Consider the following 26,461-nt stretch of genomic DNA (forward strand, 5'->3'; position numbering starts at 1 on the left):
GGACTCGCCTCACATGACCAGCTGCCCTCCCACCCCGTGATTTCCTTCCTTCGCAAAGTTCATCAAGGTCGTCCAAGGAGGAGCTTCGCAATGGTGTGTTGTTTTTTTAAAGTCCCCTTTGCGCCCCCGCCCCCTGCTCCTTTTCCTGCCTCCCATCCTCGTACTGGAAGACTGCGAGCTTTTATTTTTTAAAGAGAATGCGCTCTGGGGACGTTTCTCCCCGTCACTTTTTCTTTCTTCCTTCCCTGGGCCCCTGTGCTCAGTTTCCACGTGGCGGACAGCAACTTCAGAAGCCCCGGGATCAAAGGAGAAGGGTGTGGACTTGGGGAGGTGCGGGTTGGAGAGAGAGATCTGGATCCAGCGAGCAAGGCGATCCTGAATGCTTTATGAGCCGCCGTGCAGCGCTGCCGGGGGGAAAGCAAAAGACCAAGAGAAAAAGGGGGGGGGGGGACACAAACAAATCACGACAGATCACAGGGATCATCTTGGAGCCGGGAGTGCAAAAAACGAAGCGTAAAAAAAGGAGTGTGTTTCGTCAACCCAGATCTCTCGCCCCTAGGTGGCACCACAGACGCGCCCAAATCTTGCGCCTCCGAGCGCTGACCTTCATCCTAAAACTGCATTTGTTCGCGTTCACTCCCCTCTTATGTTAAGCTGCCAGCATTTAAATTGTAAGCTTCGCGGGGCAGAGACTGGGTTCTGCAAACTCAAAAGGTCACCAACGCAGACGGCGCGTTAAAGCGTAATGGCGCAGTGGCTACATGTTTTCCCCTCTGCTTGCCCAAGGCAACAATGCTTCTGAAATGCCAGTTACTGTACTGGGAATCACGACTGGGAAGAGTTGCTGCTCTGGTCCTGCTCATTGGGTCCTCCATGGGGGGCACCTGGCGCCCACACCAGGCGCAGAGCCCTAGAGGGAGCCACCGCCATAGTAATAATAAATTTTATTTATACCCTGCCCTCCCCAGCCAGAGCCGGGCTCAGGGCGGCTAACACCAGTACAATTACAGTTAAAACATAATGGGGGGGGGGGACCAATTTAAAATACAGGTTAAAATGCAATTTAAAATGCAGCCTCATTTTAAAAGTAGGCCATAGATCAAAACCATAAGGGGAGGTAAACATAAGGGTCAGACTGAGTCCAAACCAAAGGCCAGGCGGAACAGCTCTGTCTTGCAGGCCCGGTGGAAAGATGTCAAGTCCCGCAGGGCCCTGGTCTCTTGTGACAGAGCGTTCCGCCAAGTCGGGGCCAGTACTGAAAAGGCCCTGGCCCTAGTTGAGACCAATCTAACCACCTTGCGACTTGGGACCTCCAAGGTGTTGTCATTTGTGGACCTTAAGGTCCTCCGCGGGGCATACCAGAAGAGGCGGTCCCGTGGGTACGTGGGTCCTAGGCCGCATAGGGCTTCAAAGGTCAAAACCAGCACCTTAAACCTGACCCTGTACTCCACCGGGAGCCAGTGCAGCTGGTATAGCACTGGATGAATGTGATCCCACGGCAAGGACCCTGTAAGGAGCCTCGCCATGGCTTTCTGCACCCGCTGGAGTTTCTGGGTCAGCTTCAAGGGCAGCCCCGTGTAGAGCGAGTTACAATAATCAAGCTTGGAGGTGACCGTCGCATGGATCACTGTGGCCAGGTTAGGGCGGGAAAGGTAAGGGACCAACTTCTTAATACAGCGGAGATGGAAAAAATGCCACCTTTGCTGTGGCTGCAACCTGTGCCTCCATGGAAAGGGAGGTGTCAAAGGTTACAATGATGTAGAATGGGAGGCGAGAGGCAGGGAGGGGCGCTGAAGGCTGGCGTCATGTGGCCCAGGGTGCCACTGAAATTTGAAAGCCCAATGTCCGCCCCTGCTGTGAAAACAGGACCCTGAATTAGAGGGGTACCCTTTGTTCTGATAACAACAGGCCTCTTCTTACGAGGGCACCCAGACTCTACAATTGTCCCTATTTTCCATGGACAGTCCCTGATTTACAGAAGCTGTTCCGGTTTCTGATTTGATCCCAGAATGCCCTGCTTTTCCTGAGGACGTCCCTATTTTCATCCGATAAAACTTGGAGGGTATGGAGTTATCCTACCCCGGAGCCAAGGAGATAAGTCACTATACTGCAAAGAAATAGATACGCTAAGGATTTAAATATGTGAAGTTGTAGAACAACATGTTTAAAGTTAAGATGAAAAGAAACAAAGATATCAAGAGGACTGAGTAAATTTAATGAGGTTTTATTTTGGAAACCCGTTACAATGATATATAATGAAATTCATGTTACTAAGATTGGACCAAGTTCAGTTATGATGTTTGTTTGTTTGTTTGCTTGTTTGTTTGTTTAAAATTTTGGAAAATCAAATTATTATTATTTTTTAAAAAGATAAGTCACTATACAGTACAACCTTTAGAAGGCAGCCCTGCATAGGGAAGTTTTTTTCCATGTTTTATTATGTTTTTTATATATGTTGGAAGCCGCCTAGAGTGGCTGGGGCAACCAATTCAGATGGGCAGAATATTATTGTTGTTGTTGTTGTTACTATTATTATTACTATTATTATTATAAGGTAAAGGTAAAGGTACCCCTGCCCGTACGGGCCAGTCTTGACAGACTCTAGGGTTGTGCGCACATCTCACTCAAGAGGCCGAGGGCCAGCGCTGTCTGAAGACACTTCCGGGTCACGTGGCCAGCGTGACAAAGCCGCATCTGGCGAGCCAGAGCCGCACACGGAAACGCCGTTTACCTTCCCGCTGGTAAGCGGTCCCTATTTATCTACTTGCACCCAGGGGTGCTTTCGAACTGCTAGGTTGGCAGGCGCTGGGACCGAACGACGGGAGCGCACCCCGCTGCGGGGATTCGAACCGCCAACCATGCGATCGGCAAGTCCTAGGCGCTGAGGTTTTACCCACAGTGCCACCCGCGTCCCACTATTATTATTATAGGATGTCCCTGTTTTCACCAGAGAAATGTTGAAAGGTATGGGCACCAGGTTGGGAAATGCTGGATCACAGCATGGCTGAAAACCACGTTTGGGCACCTCTGCCAGCCAGCGGGCTCAAGAGAGCCACTGTGTCTCTGTGCATACATGAGAACAATCTCCAGGTCTTTCCTCCCCCCTCCGGCCCCTTTGACTCCCCCCCCCCCACTGCACAAAACAACAACAAACCCCCACATTTTGAGTCAGTTATAATGCTCCAGTTGTTTTGTGGCTTTCTCAGCAACTTAGAAACTTAACTCAGCTGTGCATGAAGACAGGTGTACCTGTCAATGGGAAGACAACCACACCTCTGTGTATTGTCGTTGTTTTAGTTCCACTTGGACTACTGCAATGCGCTCTATGTGGGGCTACCTTTGAAAGTGACCCAGAAACTACAACTAATCCAGAATGCAGCCATTGGACTGGTGACTGGGAGTGGCCACCAGAACCATATAACACCAGTCTTGAAAGACCTACATTGGTTCCCAGTACGTTTCCGAGCACAATTCAAAGTGTTGGTGCTGACCTTTAAAGCCCTAAACGGCCATAAAGGCCCAGTAGACCTGAAGGAGCGTCTCCACCTCCATTGTTCAGCCCGGACACAGAGGTCCAGCTCAAAAGGCCATCTGGCAGTTCCCTCACTGCAAGAAGTGAGGTTACAGGGAACCAGGCAGAGGGCCTTCTCGGTAGTGGCGCCCGCTCTGTGAAACACCCTCCCATCAGATGTCAAGGAAATAAACAACTATCTGACTTTTAGAAGACATCTGAAGGCAGCCCCGTTTAGGGAAGTTCTTAATGTTTGACATTTTATCGTGCTTTTAATATTTTGTTGGGAGCCACCCAGAGTGGCTGGGGAAACCCAGCCAGATGGGCGGGATATAAATTTATTACTACTGTCATACCTCATGTTACGTTTGCTTCATGTTATATTTTTTCAGGTTGCGTCCCATGGTGACCCGGAAGTACCGGAAAGGGTTACTTCCGGGGTTCGCCGCTTGCGCATGCGCAGTAGCGCTAAAGTGTGCCACGCACCTGCAAAGATATTGCGCTTCAGGTTACGGGCTTTTCACGCTGCGAACGGGCCTCAGGAACGGATCCCATTCGCAACCAGAGGTATCACTGTATTATTATTATTATTATTATTATTATTATTACTATTATTATTATTATTTTCAGCCATGGTGCCGCCAGACAACGTTGGAGGCCTCCTTCTTATTTTGCTCCCTTAGGACGCATGCCCTAAAGTCCTGCCCTGATGGTGCCAAGGCAGCCCAGTACAGACAACGGAGAGCTTCTACTTCCAAGTGCATCTTACTGGGAATTTCAAAAAGAGCTCCGTGCCACGGCTTAAACAAGGGCTTAGCTCAGCAGCTAAGAGCACCTGCTTTCCACACTGAAGGTCCCAGGTTCAAGTCCCCGGCATCTGCAGGTAGGGCTGAGACGGTCTGTCTGAAACCCTGGACAGAGCCATTGCCAGTCAGTGTGGGCAGTACAGACCTGGATGGACCCAGAGGTCTGATAAGGCAGTGTGGTGTAGTGGTTAGTGTCGCAGCAGGACCTGGAAGACGGGGGTTCCCAGTCGGCCACAAATCTCACTGGGTGACCTTGGGCCAGTCTTCCTCTCAGCCTAACCTACTTCACAGGGTTGTAGTGGCGAGGAGACGGAGAACCATCTATGCCAGCTTGAGTTCACTGGAGAAAAGGATGAGATGTGAAAGTAATAAATAAATGAAGTAAATAGCATTCTGTTCCACTGATGGCCCGGGGAAGCCCACGGGCCTTGAAAGACATCAAGCAATTGCGGAGAGCTGTTACCAAGCTTGTTATCAACCCCAGAACTCTCTTAACTGCAAGATGCACAATATTACTATAATTCTGTGTTTAATCTTTTTGGGGAAATTGCCTTACTTACGGAACAGACTTACTATGCCCCAGCTCAGCAAAATCCACAGGATTTATTGAAAAATGATCTTTATTAATTATTGGAATGAAAATTTGCAGGACAACATCCACCCTGTATCTGTTTTTCACAGCTAACCTATCTCAATACAGTCTACACTGAATGATGGGCCTTGGGCCTCATCCAGGTAAAAGACTCTTCTTATGTTATTTTTTTACCTTAAGGCGCCAAGTGCAAACTGGCAGTATTTTTTCACTGTGTGTGAAACCCTAGGTAATTATGAAACTGCAACTGGAAGTTTCTGATTCTACAGAGTACTTATCCTAGCTATTACAGTGGTACCTCAGGTTACATATGCTTCAGGTTACAGACGCTTCAGGTTACAGACTCCGCTAACCCAGAAATAGTACCTCGGGTTAAGGAACTTTGCATCAGGATGAGAACAGAACTTGTGCTCTGGCAGCAGGAGGCCCCATTAACTAAAGTGGTACCTCAGGTTAAGAACAGTTTCAGGTTAAGAACACACCTCCGGAATGAATTAAGTACGTAACCAGAGGTACCAACTGTAATTAGTATTTCGATGTTACATTGATTCAGGGATTAATCGATCAAAAACTGTTTGCTCAACTAAAAAGTTAACACAATCTTTGCCAAACATCGTACTTTTTATTATTATTAATTTACTTACACAGACTCAAGATGGCAAACCCCACCTTACATATTTGCTGAATACAGTATCAGTGGGAAACCAATATAAAAATTGCAAGGAAGGCCAGTCCCGCCCCCCCAACCCTTGAAAATAAATGATGCATCAATGCTGAAAAGTCTTTATAAACATTCAGGCAAAAAGTTGTAATCATGTATACAATGAAGTTAATAGTCATGACTAATTTGGTTCATTACAAGAATTCCACCCTGAGTAGAATTTAGATGGCTACAAACTAATTACCTCCAGAATTGACCCACTGAAAGCCACCGACAAGACTATTTTAGGCTCGTTAATTTCAATGGGTCTACACCAGAGGTTAGCAAACTTTTTCAGCAGGGGGCCGGTCCACTGTCCCTCAGACCTTGTGGGAGGCCGGACTATATTTTGGGGGGGGGGGGGATGAACAAATTCCTATGCCCCACAAAAAACCCAGAGATGCATTTTAAATAAAAAGACACATTCTACTCATGTAAAAACATGCTGATTCCCGGACCATCTGCGGGCCAGATTTAGAAAGCGATTGGGCTGGATCTGGCCCCCGGGCCTTAGTTTGCCTACCCATGGTCTACACTAAGAGGGCTTACCCAAAGAAAAGTTATAGACCCATTGAAATTAGTAGACCTAAGTTAGCAGTGTCCATTACTTAAAATGGGCCTGATCCGAGTAGGGCGACCAATGGATACAACCTTACGAGCTCCCCGCAGTTCCAATTATTTACTTCCAGCTGTGAATCGCTTCCTGCGAAAACACCTCAACAGCAAAACATCAACGATAAAAGATAAATACACGTGCAAAACAATTTCATAAATGAAACTGTTTAGTACATCGAAAGTCTTGGATTGTTTTGGGGGAAATTGAAGGTCTTTAATGGGTTCCGCAAACAGAACGGAGGCCATGGCGCCTGTCTGATAAGGGAAGGGATTTCCTAATAACCTCAGCACAGGCCCTCGAATCCTACATTGCGAGAAGATGATTTCCTCCGTATGTTTTTGATTCGCGTGCATATTAAATCCGTTCATTAACCGATCGGAGTTGAGACTCCCACAATTCATGGGATTGAGGTTTGTTACGTCCAGGGAGGGTGGCAGGCCTGCTATAAACACAGCCCCACTTGTGTGGGTCTCGGCCGGCTGCAGCCTGCACTTCCCTTACCCGACTTATCCAGTTCATTAGGGGGAGAGAAAAAAAGTAAACCAAGCTTAACCTTGTTTCCCCACATCCGCTCCCCTGGCTGCCCCCCCACCCGGCATCTCCCTCTTTTCTCCTTCGCCTTCCTCTCCCCGGCTCTGCCAGACGGTTTTCTGCTAGCCTCCTGGCTTCACCTTTGCAAGGTCTTCCTCCTATGCGGGCGTCTCCTCCGCCCATCTGTCTCTGGGGGATCAAGGCAGATTAACATCCAATCTGCCTGTCTACTTTTCTGCTTTAAAACCTGCTGACAGGTTTGCAGATTAAATTTTCTGACCCACTCCCCCACCCCTTACCAACCCCCTCTCCCCCATCTTCCTTCGAAACCTTTCTGCCAGCGACAAGCGGTGGAACCCACCTTTTACGATACGATAATCTTTATTGTCATTGTCCCATACACAACAACGAAATTGAAAAAAAAAATCTACATCAGACATTCAAAAACCAACAAGCCTGCTATCCCAGCCTGGCTGACTCCCTAAAAACTCTTGATACCCCATAATTGAATACAATATACTCCCATAGAGAGTACCTTACACTGCGTTTAAAACCAAAATCGCATTTGGATAGACACTGTTTCTCAGGCGGCTAGTCCTAGTCTTTATAACCCTGTGCCTTCTTCCAGAAGGCAGAAGCTGAAAGAGATCATTTCCGGGGTGCACACTATCCTCCGCTATCTCTGCCGCTTTCTTATGGTACCTGGAAGCATAGATTTGATCCAAGGTGGGAAGAGTGCACCCAATTGTTCTTTCCGCAGTTTTTACAACCCTTGACAGCATTGTTTTTTCCCTGGCCGTGCAGCTCCCAAACCACACACACAGACCATAAGTTAATACACTCTCCACAGTAAAATGCCATCAACAGGTCCTTTGAGAGATTGTTTTTCCGGAGGATTCTTGCTTGGAAACTGGAGGCAAAGCCCATCTCTTCTTGGCCCCAGGACGCCTTAGTCTGGGCAAGCGGAGATTCCCCGCCTCCCAGAAATAAATCAGAATCCTGTGGACAAAGAGCCTTCCTCAAGTGTGTGCAAGTTGCGGTCTGTTGTGAGGGAATCTGACTTGTGGTTGCATATGAGCTCTCTTTAAAAAATCAATCTAATAGCACCACTTTTTTTTTTTTGCCTGGCCCCTTCTGGGGGCAGATGGAGGGCTTGTGTCTCCAGGTGTGTGAGGGTGCCAGTAATTATTGTGATGTTTGTAATAATAATAATAATAATAATACACACGCAGTTTGTACTCCGCTAGCAGTAGGAGTACAATATGGGCATGTCTTTAAGTTAACACCTTACATTAAAAACCTGACAGTACCAAATTGTCGAAGGCTTTTCACCAAAGCCAGACTAAACATCTTTCCTTCTGCAGTGTTGGATGGCAGGCTGAGAGGAGTTCCCTACCAGGACAGACTTTGCTCGTGTGCTCAAGACATTGATTCTATAAAACATATTTTGTGGCACTGTGCAAAATATGAGCAAGCCAGGGCTGAACTGATATTACCCTTGCTGGTACCTTTCTCAGGAAATTCAGAGGCTCACTATGTCAGGTTTCTATTAGAAGACCGGACAAAAGCTAGAACATAAGCAGTGGCGAAGTTTTTATCGGTGGTTGCAAGAACCAATGATCCCTATCTTTAAGTCTGAACAAAATGCTTGTTTAACCTGGAGGTAGGCTGTCTGAAATGTGCATTGCTTTGTAACGATTTGTTGGGTCTCTGGACCGTAATAAAGATTGATTGATAATACTGTAATTAATAATTTGAAAAGACTGTGCATGTAGCTTGAAAGTTTCAGCTGGGCACAAGCTGGCTGCAAATTATAGCATAGACACGGGGTCATAGAAGCCATCTCCTAGGTCCCTCTCCATAAAATATTTGAGGGGGCACCCCCCCCCCCCCGTTTATGGGACTTGCCATTCAAATGATGTGTGTGAGCCGCGTTTTGTGATTAGTTATGCAGGCCGGGGCTTACCTGGGCCCACCCAATATTTTATTCAAGTTGGCATCCCTGCTCAGGGCGAAGTGGAGATTCTGCCCTCCTCTGCTGCTCTCTCCCAATTAACCTCCGTCTCCAGGGGCTGCCTCCATTGCGTCCCCTAGGTCTCAGGTCTGGGCCCTGAAATCTCTGGATCTGGGATACTCCTGAGCTGTCAACCCTAACGAAAGACGGTGAGGGCTCTGGAAATCAAGTCCTCTCCAGAATGGTTGAAGAGGCTTCAAGCGCATCGCATCAGTAGAACCTTCCGGACCAGGTCAATGGCCCATCTCTTCCAGCTTCTTGTTCTCATAGTGGCCAATCAGATGTCTGTGGGAAACCTGTACAGTGGTACCTCGGGCTAAGTACTTAATTTGTTCCGGAAGTCCGTTCTTAACCTGAAACTGTTCTTAACCTGAAGCACCACTTTAGCTAATGGGGCCTCCCGCTGCTGCTGTGCCGCCGCCACACGATTTCTGTTCTAATCCTGAAGCAAAGTTCTTAACCCGAGGTAATATTTCTGGGTTAGCAGAGTCTGTAACCTGAAGCGTATGTAACCTGAAGCGTATGTGTCAGAGCTGGCTCCTGGTCCCAGCTCACAAAGGACCAACGCTAGCCGGTAGTAAAGTATCAAAGTCTTTATTGAAGAATAGTTTCCATTTCCAAGCCTCAGCGTCCCAGCTCTACGTCTGGAGTCTAGACCGGCGAAGCTCCGTCTGAGTCTCCGCCCCCTGTACACCAGTTTAAGACTCTAATCTTACTCCACCTCTTCCTTCTCTCTCTCTTCCTCTGGGTCCTACTACCCCCCGGGGTCTCCTCCCTCCTGGACTCTTCCGACGCAGACGTTGACCCCTCTGACTCCTCCCCCTCTCTTCGGCGGGCTTTAGGACCTGGCTCCCTACCCGGGCTGCCCACCGTGCCGCCCTCCTGTACATTTGAACTTGGCGCGCGTGCGCGTTTAACTTTCCTGATGACCGTTTCCTCGCTCCCTGACGAGGGTGTGGTCACTCCTGCCTCACGTTCTCCCGCTGCCCGCGCGCCACCTGATCCCGATGCCTGGGACTCCTCCCCCCTACTGCACTCTGGGGGGGACGCTGGTCCGGATTTCCAGCTGCTACTCTCTGAGTCCCCTCTGGCCCCTTCTTCCCGAGGTGTCCCCCTGGGCACTCCCCTTGCCCTGACTATGGGGGCCCCTTTCTGTGAATCCTCCGAGTCACTGGAGAGACTCAGAGACCTCGGATTGCTGTCATCGCTGACATTTCCTTCGGACTCCTCCCCCTCGCTCTCCATTTCCTCCCTCTCCTGTGACTCTGCTCCTGAACCCCTGACAGTATGTAACCCAAGGTGCCACTGTATTCTGAAGAATTTACTGCCTCTGACTTTCTGGCCCTCCCCTCTACAACGTGGAAAGCAGCAACCACCCATTACTTCAGAAATCTTGAAAATACATCTCTTATTTCTTCCTGACCCATAAGACTAGGCCCTGTTTTATTTGTATTCCCTGAAACCTTTGCTTTCACGCTGCTGTTTTCTTGATTTTAAGCTGTGCTTTTGTTTTCACGGATCTCGTGTCCCATGCCGGTCTTGCTCGGAGTAGACCCACGGAAATTAACGACCATGCACAAAGTATTACTACAAAGCGGAGTTAATACATTGCAGCTGAGATTTTACCCTATCAGGAAAATGCTGCAGAAAACGCTCATAATAAAAGTACCACTAGGAAAGGGGCTTTATTGCATTAAAAGCTTCATTTGAACGCTCACCTCTTCCTAAGACTCTCACTGGATGCAAACTCCTGTTCCTGCCACCAGCCGGGACTTCTCCCCTCATGGAGCTACAATTCCCAGGAACAAACTACAATTCCCAGGATTATTTGGGGGAAGTCACGTGCTTTGATTGTGTGTTGGGTGGGCTTCAATTGCATGGTGGGACCCTGCAGTGAAGTTTGCTGCTGGGCCTACTGTAGCCTTTTTAGCCTCGGGTGAGAAGAGCTTTGCGCCCGGGACCGGGAAAATGGGAGTCAATAGACACTCAAGGAATAGTTTCAGAGAAAACGCTTTATTTCTACCATTCATGAACTGGCAGAAGGAGCAAGTGTGATAACTCACAAAAAGCATGCACGGGTTCACAGCCATTTGCACAGAGTATATATTCCCCTTCCGGTTCCCTCCCCTTTCTCCTCCTCTTAAAGAGTCCTGCCCCATGTTGTTTCCTGAGCATGAACAGAAAGCTCCCGTCTTGAGACTCTTTTGGACTCTTTCCAGGAAAGGGGGTGAGAAGCCAAGGGGGTTGAGGAGCCCTGCGGTTTAGCATGTCCAAGATGTTGCAACTGAATGAGATAAAAGCCAGTTCTCAGGAAAACTTTAGCTGTGGATTTTTAGAAGACAGAAAAGGAATTTTGGACAGTTTTGAGGCCTGGGGTGATTATTGAGGGGGGTGTGACTTCGGGCCTAGGTGGGGTCACCTGTCCTCACCTCCTTCACTACCTCACAGGGTTGTTCTGGGATTAAATGAGGAGCGAGGAGAATATGCAGGCCCCCTTGAGTTCCTTGGATGAAAAGCTGGGCTATAAAAACAATAAATAACAAAGAAATAAAACGGGTTTTGGAATATTTGACAGGGAACGGCATTCTTTTGATCCAGGGAGCCCCCAAGCCTCTCCATTTGGAAATCAACCTACTTCTTACAAAATAGTTCAGGGTGTGTGTGTGTTGTTGTTGTTGTTGTTTTTTCAATATAATTTTTATTCAGTTTACAAATAAAACAAATTAATACAATTCATACAGTTTACATCCATTCTCTTTTTTTACTTCCCTCAACTTGGCTGGTACTCCTTCCCTTCTTAATTTCCTACACATTTCTGAGATCTCACCTAATTGTTTATAAATTAAATCTTATTTCACTCAAATCCTAACCTTTCTTTTTTACAAAGCTTCATTAAAGGTTACAAGCGTTATTTGTTTTTCACTTAAATTATGCATATATTCTGAAAACTTTTCCCACTCTTCAGTAAATCTCTGATCTCGTCGATTTCGAATTCTTCCTGTCAGTCTATCAAGTTCTGCAAAGTCCATCATCTTCATTCTCCATTCTTCCAATGTTGGTAACTCTTCTTGCTTCCATTTCTGAGCTATCAATATTCTCGCTGCTGTCACTGCGTATAAGAATAATTTCCTGTCTTTCTTATTTATCTCATTCCCTACAATAACCAAGTAAGAGTGCTTCTGGTTTCTTAACAAAGGTATATTTAAACATTTTTTTCAATTCATTATAGTGTGTGTGTGTGTTGTTGTTTTGTTTTGCTCCCGTTTGGCAAAAGGCACATTTATTTCAGCTAGTTTAATGTATATTAATTGGTAGGGGGGGGCAGGGGAATCTATTTCCTTTAACCGTTAAATCTGCCCTAGAACATTTCAAATCCATTAGGGCCGTAATCCCGGCCGTGATGTAAGTGCCCATGTGACCTGCCCCCTTTTGTTTCCTGGAAACAGAAGTGTGTTGGCAGCGCGCTCAGTATTTTGCAGTAGGACTTAGTGGGCTGGCGATCTGGCAAGAGATGCGATTGCATAGACCTTTTGACTACAACAATAAGTCTTCTCTTCTGTTCAGCTCAGCTCACAAGGGTTTTCCAGGTGTGAGAGACAAAAGGGGCTTTTGTACCTGTCCTAGCCAGGTAGAAGGACTTTGTCTTTTCTCCCACCTGTGCTGCCGCTTCTGTGGGAATTCATCCGGCTATTTCGTTTTTATGTTTTTAGGTTGCCAACATTTTTCCCTGCCCCTGCTCCTCTGCATTTAACAGCAGCCTGGCGGCGCAGACATTTCGCCAGCGAATCTTTTCCTCTGGGTGAGGAAATCGTGACCCGACAAGGCACCTGAGTTTTCACAGTAGATTGGAAGAGGGAATTTTGATAGGTTCAGCTTTGTATGAAGGAATGTGAATAAACTCCTCAATAGCACTTTCAATCCGTTAATGGTAAAGAGCAATGTTTTTAAAGGCCGTGCCTTTTGAATTTCAAGCGGAGATTGATGCTGCAAATGTACAGCTTGAAATGTCAATATCAGAGAGAGAAAGAGAGAGAGCCATACACAGAGAGATTATATTTTATATCTTTCCTGCCACACACACCCCTGCTTAAAAAATAAGTGCAGAAGGAGGTCAGGGTTGTGTTTTGAATTGCATTGCAATTTTGCATGCCAATTTATCATCTCAATCTTTGAGGGGGAGGTTTTTCACAAACCGAAAACGCCAAACAGTTGTGTTCCGCAAAACAATTTGCTTTGCTCAGCCATAATGACTCAAGCTATGGACGCTTCCCCGTACCGCTTTGGATTTGGCCATCTGAGGTCAGGGGACAAGCAGAAACAAGAATGGAAAAATGATTTAAGAAGAGCCAAATTTCTCTCTGTCTGGCTGCTCTTAAAGGGCCAGGTTATTGGGTGCAATTGGAGAGTAAACAATTTGAGATTGAAAAGTGTGTGTGCTACTAGATTTCAAACTTTTTAAAATGGGGAATCTGGCATTGTGTAATCCCACTGCGATCCCTAGGTATAACCTGAAACCTGGACAGAACCTGTGTGACCTTAATTGATTAAGAGTCCAGACATCTTCTGGAAACTGCAGTGTGCAGTCAGGCCTTCACAATATCTTCTTTTTAACCAACCACCACTGGCTGACGTTTTAAATTATCTTATATATATACATTTGTAGACTGAGCTCCTTGTGTTTTACATGCTGCAAGCCACCTTGATGAATTTTAAAATGATAATGATGTAATAGCTGCTTGAATTCCACAGAGCTTGCTCCCATCTAAGTGGGTTTAGGTTTGTGGTCTCTCTTCCCACGCCTCATTTTAAGATTGAGACAATTGCTGCATTTTTCTCTCCCACCCCAATTTCTTGCTTTGCTTAACACCCACCCTTAGAAAATAAATATGGAAACCTATTTTGTGACATTTTGTTCGGCCTAAAAAAAGAAGCTGCCCTCGTCTGGAGTCTTATTGTTCCTTGATTCCAAGCATCGTCCTGGTTTGCATGTGCGAATAAGGGACAGAGAAACTCTCTTATTCCGTGACATGCAAACTCAACATGGCAAACTGCAGGCTCATTAAGACCGTTAGGAAAAATAATCTAGGTGCACACTTTAAAACGGCAACATGCAGTGACTGAGATCACAGCATAATTGCTACATATCTTTTCGACTATTTTCTGTTTTTAAAGAAAGCAATTCTCTTCGCATGGCAAGTGAGGGAATTGTGAAAGGTCACATGGTAATTATTAGCGTTATTATTGTTACCGTTATTATTAGGATCTTCCCAGAGTCTGCAGATATCATACTACCACTCAAGATTTTATATGCATGTAGAGTTTAAAATTCTATTACTGTTTGTTTTTACTGACTGTATGTTTCCCGTGGTTCTTATTTTTATCTGTAAGCCGCCTTGAGTCCTGCTATGCGGGCATAAAATTATTATTATTATTATTATGAATAGATGTTTATGGGAGCAAGAAGCCACCAGTACAATACCAACATCTGCACCAGCTTTTTCACTGTATTTTCCTCGGGGCAGAGACCTGTAATTTTGGCCGATGCTCCTCAGTAAAGCACCTCGTATGCTGATGCTATAGAAGCCCATCATAAAAATAACTCCAAAGATATCAACTCAAAACATGATTTTCACCGGAAATGGTTTGCACCAGGGTTATGAGAAACCGTAGCGACGTCTGCGCAGTTGCTTCCGCCCTACTTTGCAATAGGAGCATTTAGGCCAAGGGGCCGCTTCAGTCGTCCCCGTGGTCCTCCAACTACCTTTCCTGTTTTAAGCCCCGCCTTCCCCTCAGCGCACGGTCCCAAGTCCTGTTTAATTAAAGGAGGTTACCCAGGGCGACTTGGCTGGCAGCGCCACCCTGGGCAGCTGTCACCCAGCATCGAAGAACCAATTTGTCATCCTTAGTGGGTCCCATAATCCCTTCTAATTCAGTTACCAATCTGCGCAGTGGGGGGGTGGGGGGTGGAGGGAGGGAGGGCGAGAGCAGCGGCCTTAAGAGGATTGGGGCATTTGCTAAATTAGATAAGCAAAAATAACAAATGGCAAGTGTGCACTGGGGTCGGTTACCGAGTCCGGACGACAGGAAGACTTTCTGGAGAGCTGGGGCATCGCAAACCCAAGCCAGATAAGAGCACCCAGCATCCGAAATTGGAAGCTCGTGTAAAGGGGACCCGGATGGAGAAAGAAGCTGCACCCTCATTTTTCTGGAATGGCTTTTTTAAAGAAAAAGACAGCTGCGTTGACAAAATATAGCTCTGCTGGTGGTGACATTAGTCTCCATTATTCATTTCAGCCGGCCTTCTTCATAATTGCTGCTGGCACTGCTGCCGGCGTCACAGAACACAGAAAATGGGAATTGCTGATTGCACAGAAAAATATGGATTTCCTACAAAAAAGAGACACAAAACCTTTTGATTCCCAAGTACGCTAAAGCTATCCAGCAGGCATGATCCTATCCAAGAGGCTCTGACTAATATACAGTGGTACCTCGGGTTACATACGCTTCAGGTTACATACTCCACTAACCCAGAAATAGTACCTTGGGTTAAGAACTTTGCTTCAGGATGAGAACAGAAATCGTGCTCCGGTGGCGCGGCAGCAGCGGGAGGCCCCATTAGCTAAAGTGGTGATTCAGGTTAAGAACAGTTTCAGGTAAGAACGGACCTCCAGAATGAATTAAGTACTTAACCCGAGGTACCACTGTACACATAAAATCATAGTTGCAAGGCATCTAGCACAACCCCCCACAATACAGGAATCTTTTTGCGTGGGACTCGAATCCATAACCTTGAGATTAATACTCTTTTTAAAAACCCATTATGTCTTTATGATAGAATGTGAGTTGCCCTTGGTGGCCTATAATGTTTTTAAAAAAGAGAATAGGAAGTGGCTTGAGACAGGATCCGTTCTAATGGTGTTAACTTGGCCTGGAGCAACGTTCCTCAACCAGTTGCTCTCCAGATGTGTTGCATCACCAAGCCACAGCCTGAAACATCTGGAGCAGGGACCAGCAAACGTTTTCAGCAGTAGGCCTGTCCACTGTCCCTCAGACCTTGTGGGGGGCCGGACTGTATTTTGAAAAAAATAATCATGAACGAATTCCTATGCCCCACAAATAACCCAGAGATGCATTTTAAATAAAAGCACACATTCTACTCATGCAAAAACACGCTGATTCCTGGACCGTCCACAGGCTGGATTTAGAAGGCTATTGGGCCGGATCCGGCCCCTGGGCCTTAGTTTGCCTACCCATGATCTGGAGGAACCCACGCTGGGGACTGACCCCTTTTGTTAGAGATTGTTAAGGTGATTTGAAAGAGAGTTGGCTGCTCCGGCAAGTTGGCAGGTTTCAGATGCTTTAAAAACCCTATGGATCAGACATAAATTACTGATTGTGTACCTGCACCATGTTTAAAAACTATTGCTTATCTACTCCAGCTACCATCTTTTGCTCCACTGTCAACTTTGGTCAAAACACATTTTGCAGCTTGTAAAAATACAAAACCTGCCAAACCAGACACACAAATCGGAGGTGTGTTTAGACTACCAACAGCCATCCCACTTCCAGAGTGCTTTCAGCTCTCTGGGAAAAACAAAAACCTGCCTCCGGCCTCCAATTCTGCACCAAAATTCTGTGTTCAAAACTGTGTACGCACATAGAGACCTGGGAGGATGCTTCTTTGTTAATGAACATCTCCTCTGGTTCTGTTAAGTCTCATTTTATTGGCTGCCATGAAGGAACGTACAGGTGCTTTTTCTCAGCACAATGCAATGTGGAGTTTGGTTGCCAAGAAATCCCTGGAGATGGAAGCACGCCACTCAAAATCATCAGAATTATCTCCAAAACTGCAGCTTTTTTTTTAAAAAAAGGAAAGGTTCTATTGTTGTTCTGCAAACTATTCTGAAATGCATTTAACAAGAAATTCTCCTTTAAGCCCCCCCCCCATAAATATTAGATGGACAGAAAAATGTATGTGAATATAGACAGGGTAGAATCTATTGACCTAATTTTCTGACATGCCACTTCCAAGCATTTGCAGAAACTGTTTGGTTTTAAACTCTCGTAGGGCTCCTGTCTCCATCCTGGATTCTACCACACCAAATCTTCAATTCTAGCCTGCAGACCCCAGCAATCGCCCTAATTTCGCAGAATTTATTGTTTTAAGTAGCAGCTGAAATCATCAACAACAAAAATCACACAGAGCCACTGTTCCTTTTCACCTATTTTGTTTTTTTTTACATTTTAATATTTTATATTTTTTTAAAACCACCAACAATCTTTTTTTGTTTTGTTTTGGTAACTGTACAGGAAATTGCTCATCACAAACTAAGTAATAAATAGAGAAAACCACTGACAGAACAACTTCCATGGGAATGCTTCTCATCTACAGCAAGAGGATGTCGTCGTTTCTTTTTTAAAAAAAAAGAGAAAGAAGAAGGTATTATAGCTAAGAAACCTAGACTAAAAAAATGTTGAATATCATTTACAAAATAGAACTTTCTAAAATTTAAAAACCCATTGCAATTTTTGTTTTTAAGGGAAGGGGAGTAATCATATTATTTACAAATGCTTATTGAACTGTTTAAACACTTTATTTTCCCACCCCAGATGAAATCAGGTGCTGGAAAAGTTAAGCCTCACCCCACATTTCTCGTCTAGTTAAAATTTATCCTGCATTAACTATTTCATGTTGTACAGGATATAAAAGATTGAGCATTGAAAGGAATTTTGGTGCTATCCAAAACACCAAAGGATCAAACAAAATTCACTGAGGCAATATATATACACCCACAGGTCAGTAGTAGACTATTTTTGGTCCCAGATTCAAATCCTGGGTGTCCAGGGATAGGAAAGATTTCAAACTCTCCCAGAAGGCCTAGTTATTAGCCATTTGCCCTGATTAGCAAATCACACACAAAGCTTATGTGGAGCTTTAACTAGGCTTTATCGAACAATTGTTCTGATCTGTTTGTGGGGATGGTTACGAGACATGGAGCAGAAATCCCGATTTGCTTGCGGGGGTTTTGCATTAAATCATTTTCACCCCTCCAGTGCACTTTCCTAACTACAAAAATAATAATCTGTTTTTGTAAAATGCAGAGATGAGCTAGGATGAGGAAGCAGAGCAGCAGCAACAGCCATTATTATCATTATTAATAATAATTTACATACCGCTTAATCACAAATGTCTCTACGCGGTGTACCCAAAAACCCTTGATGAACGTAAAAATCAGAAGTCAGTTAAAACTCTCCTGGAATTTTTATTTTTAAAAAACGTTTTTGGGAAGCTCAACAGGGAGGTGATCTGTCTGACATCAACTGGAAAAAGTTCCATAAAACTGGGCCATTACAGAACGCATGGCTTTTCCTAGGTTGTTGGGAACAAACTAGGTGAGGTCCTATGAGATTTACGGCAGAGGCAGTGCCGTACTTTTAAGCTGTTCGTTTTCTGTTGGTGAATCTGCTACCCACCTCCTTGACTTTATGTTTGGGGAAGTCCCATGAGGCTAGATCTCAGTCTAGCCAGAAAGGGAGATGTCCTCTCTGTGATGGACACGGCATCCCCTTAAGTGGAGCAGGCTCAAGTGTGGATGGAAAGGGAGTCGTTCCCAAGCTTTCTCCACAACCAGAGGGACTAGAAACTTGCCTTTGTGCAAGAGGAGATCCTGGGAACATGGCAGGCAAAACATTACCAAGCACCATCAACATATGTTCCTCTGCTACTCGTATGCAAGCTTTTAAAATATTAATCAGCTGTCACCCGATTAAAGAAATTCTAGACAAAGTGTTTTTGTCAACAAATTGATTCGTTGACCAAATTTCAGTAGTTCTGAAGCAAAAAAGCACACTTTGCTTTTTAGGTGATGTTCATGTGTCAGTTGGGTACAACAGTTGGGTAAACTGTTTGTTATTATTGTTATTATAATTGTTGTTGTTATTGGTTTCTATTCCAATTATTGGTTTGTTTGTTGCTTGTATAGGATATTTTGGTTTTTTAAAAGGTTTGAATGTTGTGTTTTCATACATGTTTTTATACATGTTGTAAGCCACCCAGAGTGGCTGGGGAAACCCAGCCAGAGGGGTGGGATATAAATTTAAAAATTATGATTTCTTATTATCATCTGAGAAGAGACATTCCCTCTTCCAGTGTGTAAGGAGGGGAGAGATGCCTCTTCTAAGATACCCATTGTTCTCTGCAGCTTTTATAATTCATTGAATTAAAAGTATTTTTTTTAAATACTAGAGCACTTTTTTTAGTTTATCAAAAGTTGTTTTTTTTAAAAAAAAAATATCTATTGAGCTACCTGATTAATTACTTCTGACTAGACATGCATAGGAATGTGAAGTGAGAAATACTGTCTGCAATGGGAGGGTCAGAGGTTAATAAGGAGTCCCAAAAGCAGAAACGGGGGGGGGGGGGGAAGGTTTCAGATGCCTGATGTTGGTATACTCTCACCATAAAGCACAGAGCATGGGAAAAGAAGAAGAAGCAGAGCCGGCCCTACCATGAGACAGAATGCAGCAGCTGACTCAGGCAGCCAATGCTAAGGGGTGGGGAGTAGATAAAGCCGCAGGTGTTTTTAGGGCTGTCCTGCAGGCCGAGCCTGCCGCTCTCAAGCGCAGGGGAGCCAGTCGCCAGTGTCGAAGCAAGATTTGACTGCCGGTCTGCTTGGCTTTTGTACGTGGAAATTGGACGAGAGGCACCAGCTTCTCCTTTGTCCTCAGGTGGCAGAATGTCTTGAACTGGCTCTGCAAACAACAAAACAATCAAACCCCGCCAAAACAGAGTGCCGGCTTGCTGGTGTTGCACTACACTTCAGGCAAGAGGGAACGGGCTGAAATAAAACCTCTTGATGATCAGGGATAAGGAGCATGTGTTTAAGTCAATGGTGCTGGAATTGCTCGTTTCCATTTGGAAAAAAGATGGACCAAAGTGTGAGCTGATGCTTGCCCCTGTTTCTGCTAACCCAGTCTGTTGTCGTCGTTAAAATATCATTTGAGAAAGCAACCTGGCTTCTAAAAACGTGGCTCTCTTGAAAACTTTTGCCTCTGCCGTGGCACCTCTATCACGCCCGATGAAAACTCCAACAACCTCTGATCTTCTGGTGTTGCTTCCAGTCTTGGTCTACTTCCAAATGCCACCCCAGTTGTCGCGAGGGTTTCATGAGCTGTCAAGTCACTGAGTCCAGGCCAAGAATCTGAAGGAATGACACGTCCAAGGCCCGGGTGTGTGAAACGAAGGCTGTACACGAGTTCCTAACATCCGCAAGGATCTGCCTCGTTGCCGGATGAGGGCGATTCCGAAAACAGCGCAGAAAAAACAAAGCAATGCTACAGTACGTGCAATGCTGGCGAGGAGAAGAATGCCTCCTCTTAAAGAAAGAAGAAGGGGGGAGAGGGGGGAAAGGAGAAGCAGCCAGGGGTCTCAATGTCGAGCTTGGACAGAAGAGGTTGTCCCAGAATGCTCTGAAAAGGAAAGACGGAGATTCTTTCACAAGACCTGGAACTTCCAGGAGCTCTGATCTTTGTAATCCAAGCAGTCGGTGGCGTTGAAGTTGAGCTTCCAGGAGGCCGCCTGGTCCTTGTAGTCTAGGCAATCCACAGAGCTGAACCCCAGGCCGGCCGTGCCGTAGCCCTGGCTGGAGAGGGAGGCCGGCGACTGGCTCAGGTGGCTGCCCATGGTTGGGGTGGTGATGGGGCTCAGCGCGGCCCCTGGCGCGGAGAGCTGCGGGTGCATGGGAGACAGGTAGGAGCTGCAGTCAAGGCCGCTGAAGTAGGAGGTAGACCCGGCGTAGGTCTGCGTGTAGCCGGGAGCCTGCGTGTAAGTCATGGGGTAGGCAGTGGAACGCTGCATGCAAGGGGTGGTGGAGGAGGAAAGGGGGTCCGGGATCGGGGAGATGGAGGCCGGGCTCCAGATGGAGACAGTGGCGCTCGCGCTGGAGCTGGGCGTCACCGAGGTGCCAGCCGGCGGAGGGCTGTACTGCCCGTTGGTGCTGGTCTCCGAGCTGGTCTCCCGGGCCGGAGAGGTCTTCTTCTTGGCAGGCCGGGCCTTGGCTTGCCCGCTGCTCTGCTGCTGCTGCTGGCGGCACTTGGCTCGGCGGTTCTTGAACCACACCTGCGGGGAAGGAAGGCACAAGAAAGGATGAGCTTCGAGGGGAAGGCTTGGGGAGGAACCAAAAGGAAGGGTCAGCGTTTCCCCGGGAACCGTTTCAACGGAACACGAGGCGGAGGATTCAGACGTTCATAGGAAGTTCATAGGATTCAGAAGTTCATAGGAGGAGCCCAACCTGGTAACTTTGGAGAAGTTTATAAACGCGAGAAACGGTTCCAGGAAATTGGGTGTGGGGAGCTTGTTTTTGGCCTTGTTTTTGCTGGCACTGTTGGGGCTGATGGGAGTTGTCGTTTGGCAACATCCGGAGGGCCAAATGTCAACACCTTTGGCACATCCTGTGTTTCAATTTAATAATCATAATAATAATAATAAATTTTATTTATACCCCACCCTCCCTGGCCAGAGCCAGGCTCAGGGCAGCTAACACCAGTAAAATTACAATAGAAACATAATAGGGGAGGAAACAAAACAAACAAAAACCCCAATTTAAAATACAGATAAAAATGCAATTTAAAAAGCAGCCTCATTTTAAAAGTAGCCCATAAATCAAAACCGTAAGGGGAGGGAAGACATAAGGGTCAGACTGAGTCCAAACCAAAGGCCAGGCGGAACAGCTCTGTCTTGCATGCCCTGCGGAAAGATGTCAAGTCCCGCAGGACCCTAGTCTCTTGTGACAGAGCGTTCCACCACGTCGGGGCCAGTACTGAAAAGGCCCTGGCCCTAGTTGAGACCAATCTAACACCTTGCGACTTGGGACCTCCAAGGTGTTGTCATTTGTGCACCTCAAGGTCCTCCATGGGGCATACAGGCGGTCCTGTAGGTATGTGGGTCCTAGGCTGCATTTAAAACGTTCCTCTGCTATAACAGAAAGTTTCCTGCAACCCAATGATGGGTTTTTATAAAATAGGGCTGCCGGGTATCTGGAATTTCCCAATTTTGGGAGATTTTGCAGGAGGAGAAGCTCAACAACTTTTGTGCCCGGATTCTTTTTCACTTCTTGAAAAATGGCAACCCTATGCAATAAGATGGCTGCTTCAGCCTTCGATCGCCACTCCCTGACTTGGGATAATGCGCAGGCACCTATGTGGATGGAGCAAGTTAAAGCAAACTAGGGTGGGAGTTTGCTCCTGGCCTCCGTTTTCTTTGCAAAGTACCTGTGAAGTGCTAAGAGGAAAGATGGCGGCCAGCATACAAATATGGCCAGACAGTGACAGAGATTTGAGTGCAGTGTGCCTCAGCGGAAAGGGAGGTCTCAGAGGCTTAGTGGCCTATTGTGGGATGGCCTCCTGAGGGAGAAATGCCTAATAGGATGTAACAGGAACAATGAGTGCTCCCACCAGAGGGCACTCTGCAGGCACACAAAATCACACACCATCTCCTAAAAATCATGGGACCCCAAAAAATAAAAAAGAAAAAGAAAAGAAAAAAGAAGAAGAAAAATCATGGGACCTTTTTTGAACACATCCACACCACACATCGAAAGCACTCTCACTTTAAGAGTCATGGCTTCTCCCAAAGAAATGTGGGAACTGTAGTTTAAGGCTCCTTGGACCAACACCCCAAACAAACTACAGTTCCCAGGATTCTTTGCTTTCAGCCCATGACGCTTTCAGCAGAGTGAGTGTTTTAAATGAATAGCTCAGTCGGTACAGCAGGAGACTCTTAATCTCAGGGTTCAAGGCCCACACCGGGCAAAAAAGATTTCTGCATTGAAGGGGGTTGGACTATATGACTGTCAGGTGCCTTCCAATTCTATGCTTCTATGAAATGCATGGGGTTGAATCCTTGTAGTTGTACTCAGGGTATACCTATTGAAATGGAACATGGCCATTCATGCCAATAGGTCTACTCTGAGTGTATATGAGGACCTCTGCCTCCATCAGCACTCAGGTTTCTTTCCAATTCGTAGTGATTCATATTCTTGCAGCTACCTTGGCATACAATAATATTTCTCTCGCATTTTTTGGTATGTCTGGGCCTAATATCCCTAGGAGGAAAGCCTCCAGATTTTTTTAATGAAGGATACCTTGATCATTAAAGGGACACGGGGGGCGCTGTGGGTTAAACCACAGAGCCTAGGACTTGCCGATCGGAAGGTCGGCGGTTCGAATCCCCGCGACGGGGGGAGCTCCCGTTGCTCGGTCCCTGCTCCTGCCCACCTAGCAGTTCGAAAGCACATCAAAGTGCAAGTAGATAAATAGGTACCGCTCCGGCAGGAAGGTAAACAGTTGTTTCTGTGCGCTGCTCTGGTTTGCCAGAAGCGGCTTAGTCATGCTGGCCACATGACGCAGAAGCTGTACACCGGCTCCCTCGGCCAATAAAGCGAGATGAGCGCCACAACCCCAGAGTCCGTCACGACTGGACCTAATGGTCAGGGGTCCCTTTACCTTGATCATTATTTTGAGCTCATTATAAATTACATCCCAAAATTCCTTTACTTTCTTACAGGTCCCCTTTGGCCACCCACAATGCCGGCACATAAGTGCAACTGAGAGCATGTGCGCACTGCCAGGGTCTTCAGAGAGCAAGATGCCTTGCTCCCACCAGGCTGCTGCCGGTTCGACTCTCCCGGCCCCTGCGCCTGTCTCGGCCTGCTGCCCTTCGCCCCCTCCCCAGCGGAGCCCCACCTGAACTCTGGATTCAGGAAGATTGATTTTCAGAGCCACTTCCTCGCGCATGAAGATGTCTGGGTAGCGGGTCTTGGCGAAGAGAGCCTCCAAGATATCCAGCTGGGCTCGTGTGAAGGTCGTGCGCTCGCGCCTCTGTTTCCGCGGGGTGGCTAAAAAAATAAGAGGAGAGATCTGGATTCAGGGAAAGTTACGTATCTCATCATGTGACCCTCTTCATCCATGTGGGTCAGTTCAGTTCATTCTCTGCATTTAAAGAACAACAGCAAGAATGTTACAGTGGTACCTCAGGTTAAGGACTTAATTCGTTCCGGAGGTCTGTACTTAACCTGAAACTGTTCTTAACCCGAAGCACCACTTTAGCTAATGGGGCCTCCTGCTGCCGCCACACAATTTCTGTTCTCATCCTGAAGCAAAGTTCTTAACCTGAAGCACTATTTCTGGGTTAGCGGAGTCTGTAACCTGAAGCGTATGTAACCTGAAGCGTATGTAACCTGAGGTACCACTGTATTTTAAAAAATAACAGCAAAAACCACAACGACGATAAGCTGCACAACTCTATGTGCCTTTAAACTGATTTGTAAAAATGTTACATGGAAAAAATACGAGAGACATTACACAATAAAATCTTTAATAAAAAAATAAAATTAAAAAAAACCCTCTATGTGCCTTTGACAGTGCTCTGGAGGCTGCAGCTGGTACATATTGTGGCTGCTAAGTTCTGGAGGAGCACCGGAAACTAGGAGCATAACTTACACATCCTAAAAGAGCCACACTTGGCTGTCTGTTTGCTATCAGGCCCAATTTAAGGTGCTGGGTTTTTAAAGGAAGGCCTCTACCATTATTTGCCAGCCTGCAAGGCAGGCCCTGCTTGTAGATCTTATGGCGCAACTCAGAGCAGGGCCTCCCCTGTTATGGCAGCCTGTCTGTGGAACTCCCTCCCACTGGAGGTACGGTTGTCCCCAATGCTAGCAGTCTTTCGGCATCCTTTGTGCCTAGGGAGTTGGCTGATTTAAAGGACCAATGTCTCTGCTTCATGACAGGTCTTTTTAAGAATACTTTTATTTGTGCCTTTTCAGTAGCAAATACTCATAAACTGTCTAACTCAAAAGAGCCCTCTGTTCCCCCTTCATCCTACCCATTCATTCCAGGTGTTTATAGCATTCACATAGGGGTAAGTTATTTAACGTTATAGAACTACAGAAGGGACCCTGCGGGTCATCTAGCCCAACCCGCTGAAATTCAGGGATCTTTTGCCTAAGCCCACTGACCCTGAGGTTAAGAGCCTGGTGTTCTACCAACTGTAAGAATATCAATTTCTAAATGCGAACTTTAATTTTTAAATGTAAACGTTACTTCACTGGAACACAAAACCCCATATCGTCTCACCCGATACGGCAAATTTGCTGCCATTGCGGGACTTCCAGGTTCTTTTTCAAGTACAAGTATTGAACCTTAGCTTTTTCTCTATACGAAGCATTCATTCTGCCACAGAGTAGTGGGTCTGGGAGAATGTCCAGAAAACATCCTCTGAGCCCACAAAGGAACCTCCCTTTTGAAAAGAGCGAATTGTTCTGTTCCCAGTGTCTCCCCATAGATCAACTGAGGAATGGTTACAAGAAGCCAGTGTTCAGAGGAGGGGCTGAAGCTGAGAGGTGGTGAAAGAAGAAATTTGAACTTGGCAGCTCCCAAACTTAGCCAGTCCACTAAAAGGGCCTGGGGAAATAATAATAATAATAATAATAATAATAATAATAATAATAATATATACCCTGCCCATCTGGCTGGGTTTCCCCAGCCACTCTGGGTGGCTTCCAACAAAAGAATAAAATACAGTAAATGGAGTCCTAGCTTCCTGGGACTCTGAGATGCCCTAGTCTCACACACTACCAGCCTTTCTCAACCTGGGATCTCTAGATATTGATGGACTACAACTCCCATTATCTCTAGCCAGCAGGTCAGGGATGATGGGAGTTGTAGTCCAACAACATCTGGAAATGTTGAGAAAGGCTGCTCTAACCACCACACCACCCTGGCTCCAAGGAGCTTAATAATAATAATAATAATAATAATAATAATAATAATAATAAATTATATCCCGCCCTCCCCAGCCAAAGCCAGGCTCAGAGCGGCTAACAACAGTAAAAATAGCACAATTTACATAAAATCAGTCAATTAATTGAAATACATTCTAAAATCAATTTATTCTAAAATCAATCTCCCTCTCCCCCCATTTTATCTAGATGGGTGGGGTATACCATTATTATTATTATTATTATTATTATTATTATTATTATTATTATCATCATCATCCTCAAAGCAACCATGTGCTTGGGGTGGCAGGCCTAAAGTTAGCCAGGGAGCCTGGTGGCTCAGGGGGGGCTTGAAGTGGGGTCTCCCCAGTCCTGGTCAGGCACTCTAACCACTACACGACACTGCCTCTCTCTTCAGGGAAATCCTGCCGGCCATTGCAGGATCTTCTGACGGAGGAATTCCCGATGAGCATCTAAGCCACTTTCCCTCCACCGCCTTTCCCAACACTGAGTCCCCAGAGGCGGCTGCATCACAATTCCTACCATCCCCAACCGTTGACCATTCTGGCTGGGGATGATGGGAGCTGGAGTCTAGCAACAGCTGGAGGCCCCAGGCTGCGAAGGGAGGCTGCAGGGATTTCCAGGGACTGGGCAGCTCAAAAGCAAACTGGAAGAAGGAGCTGGGCTTCTGCTCAGGGACACTTTGCACTTATTTGATAGAAGTTGTTTCTTTGAAAGCTATTGTGACTTTTCATACTGGATCAGATTGTTACTATTCATGTTTTATTATAATTTTTATGTGCGTTGGAAGCCACCCAGAGTGGCTGGGGCAACCCAGCCAGATGGGCGAGGTATTAAATAATAATAATAATAATAATAATAATAATAATAATAATAATAATAGTTATTTTTGTTG

The 26,461-nt window shown here is 46.1% G+C and overlaps 1 protein-coding gene across 2 annotated transcripts in view; it reads right to left on the bottom strand.

Moving 5' to 3' along the window:
• Nucleotides 1-19,055: 19,055 nt before the first annotated feature.
• The window catches only part of LOC310684587 (homeobox protein otx5), a 69,938-nt gene continuing 62,532 nt past the window's right edge, over nucleotides 19,056-26,461 (bottom strand). For both annotated transcript variants that reach the window (XM_083455943.1, XM_083455942.1), the window contains 2 exons: nucleotides 23,513-23,664; nucleotides 19,056-20,888 (listed from right to left, as the gene is read on the bottom strand). In XM_083455943.1, coding sequence (XP_083312069.1) covers nucleotides 20,265-20,888; nucleotides 23,513-23,664 — 776 coding nt within the window. In that variant the 3' untranslated portion in view covers nucleotides 19,056-20,264. The remainder of the gene's footprint in view (nucleotides 20,889-23,512; nucleotides 23,665-26,461) is intronic.

The sequence above is a fragment of the Podarcis tiliguerta genome (assembly GCF_965153285.1).
Source record: "Podarcis tiliguerta genome assembly, chromosome: 8".
In the NCBI taxonomy this organism is placed as follows: domain Eukaryota; kingdom Metazoa; phylum Chordata; class Lepidosauria; order Squamata; family Lacertidae; genus Podarcis; species Podarcis tiliguerta.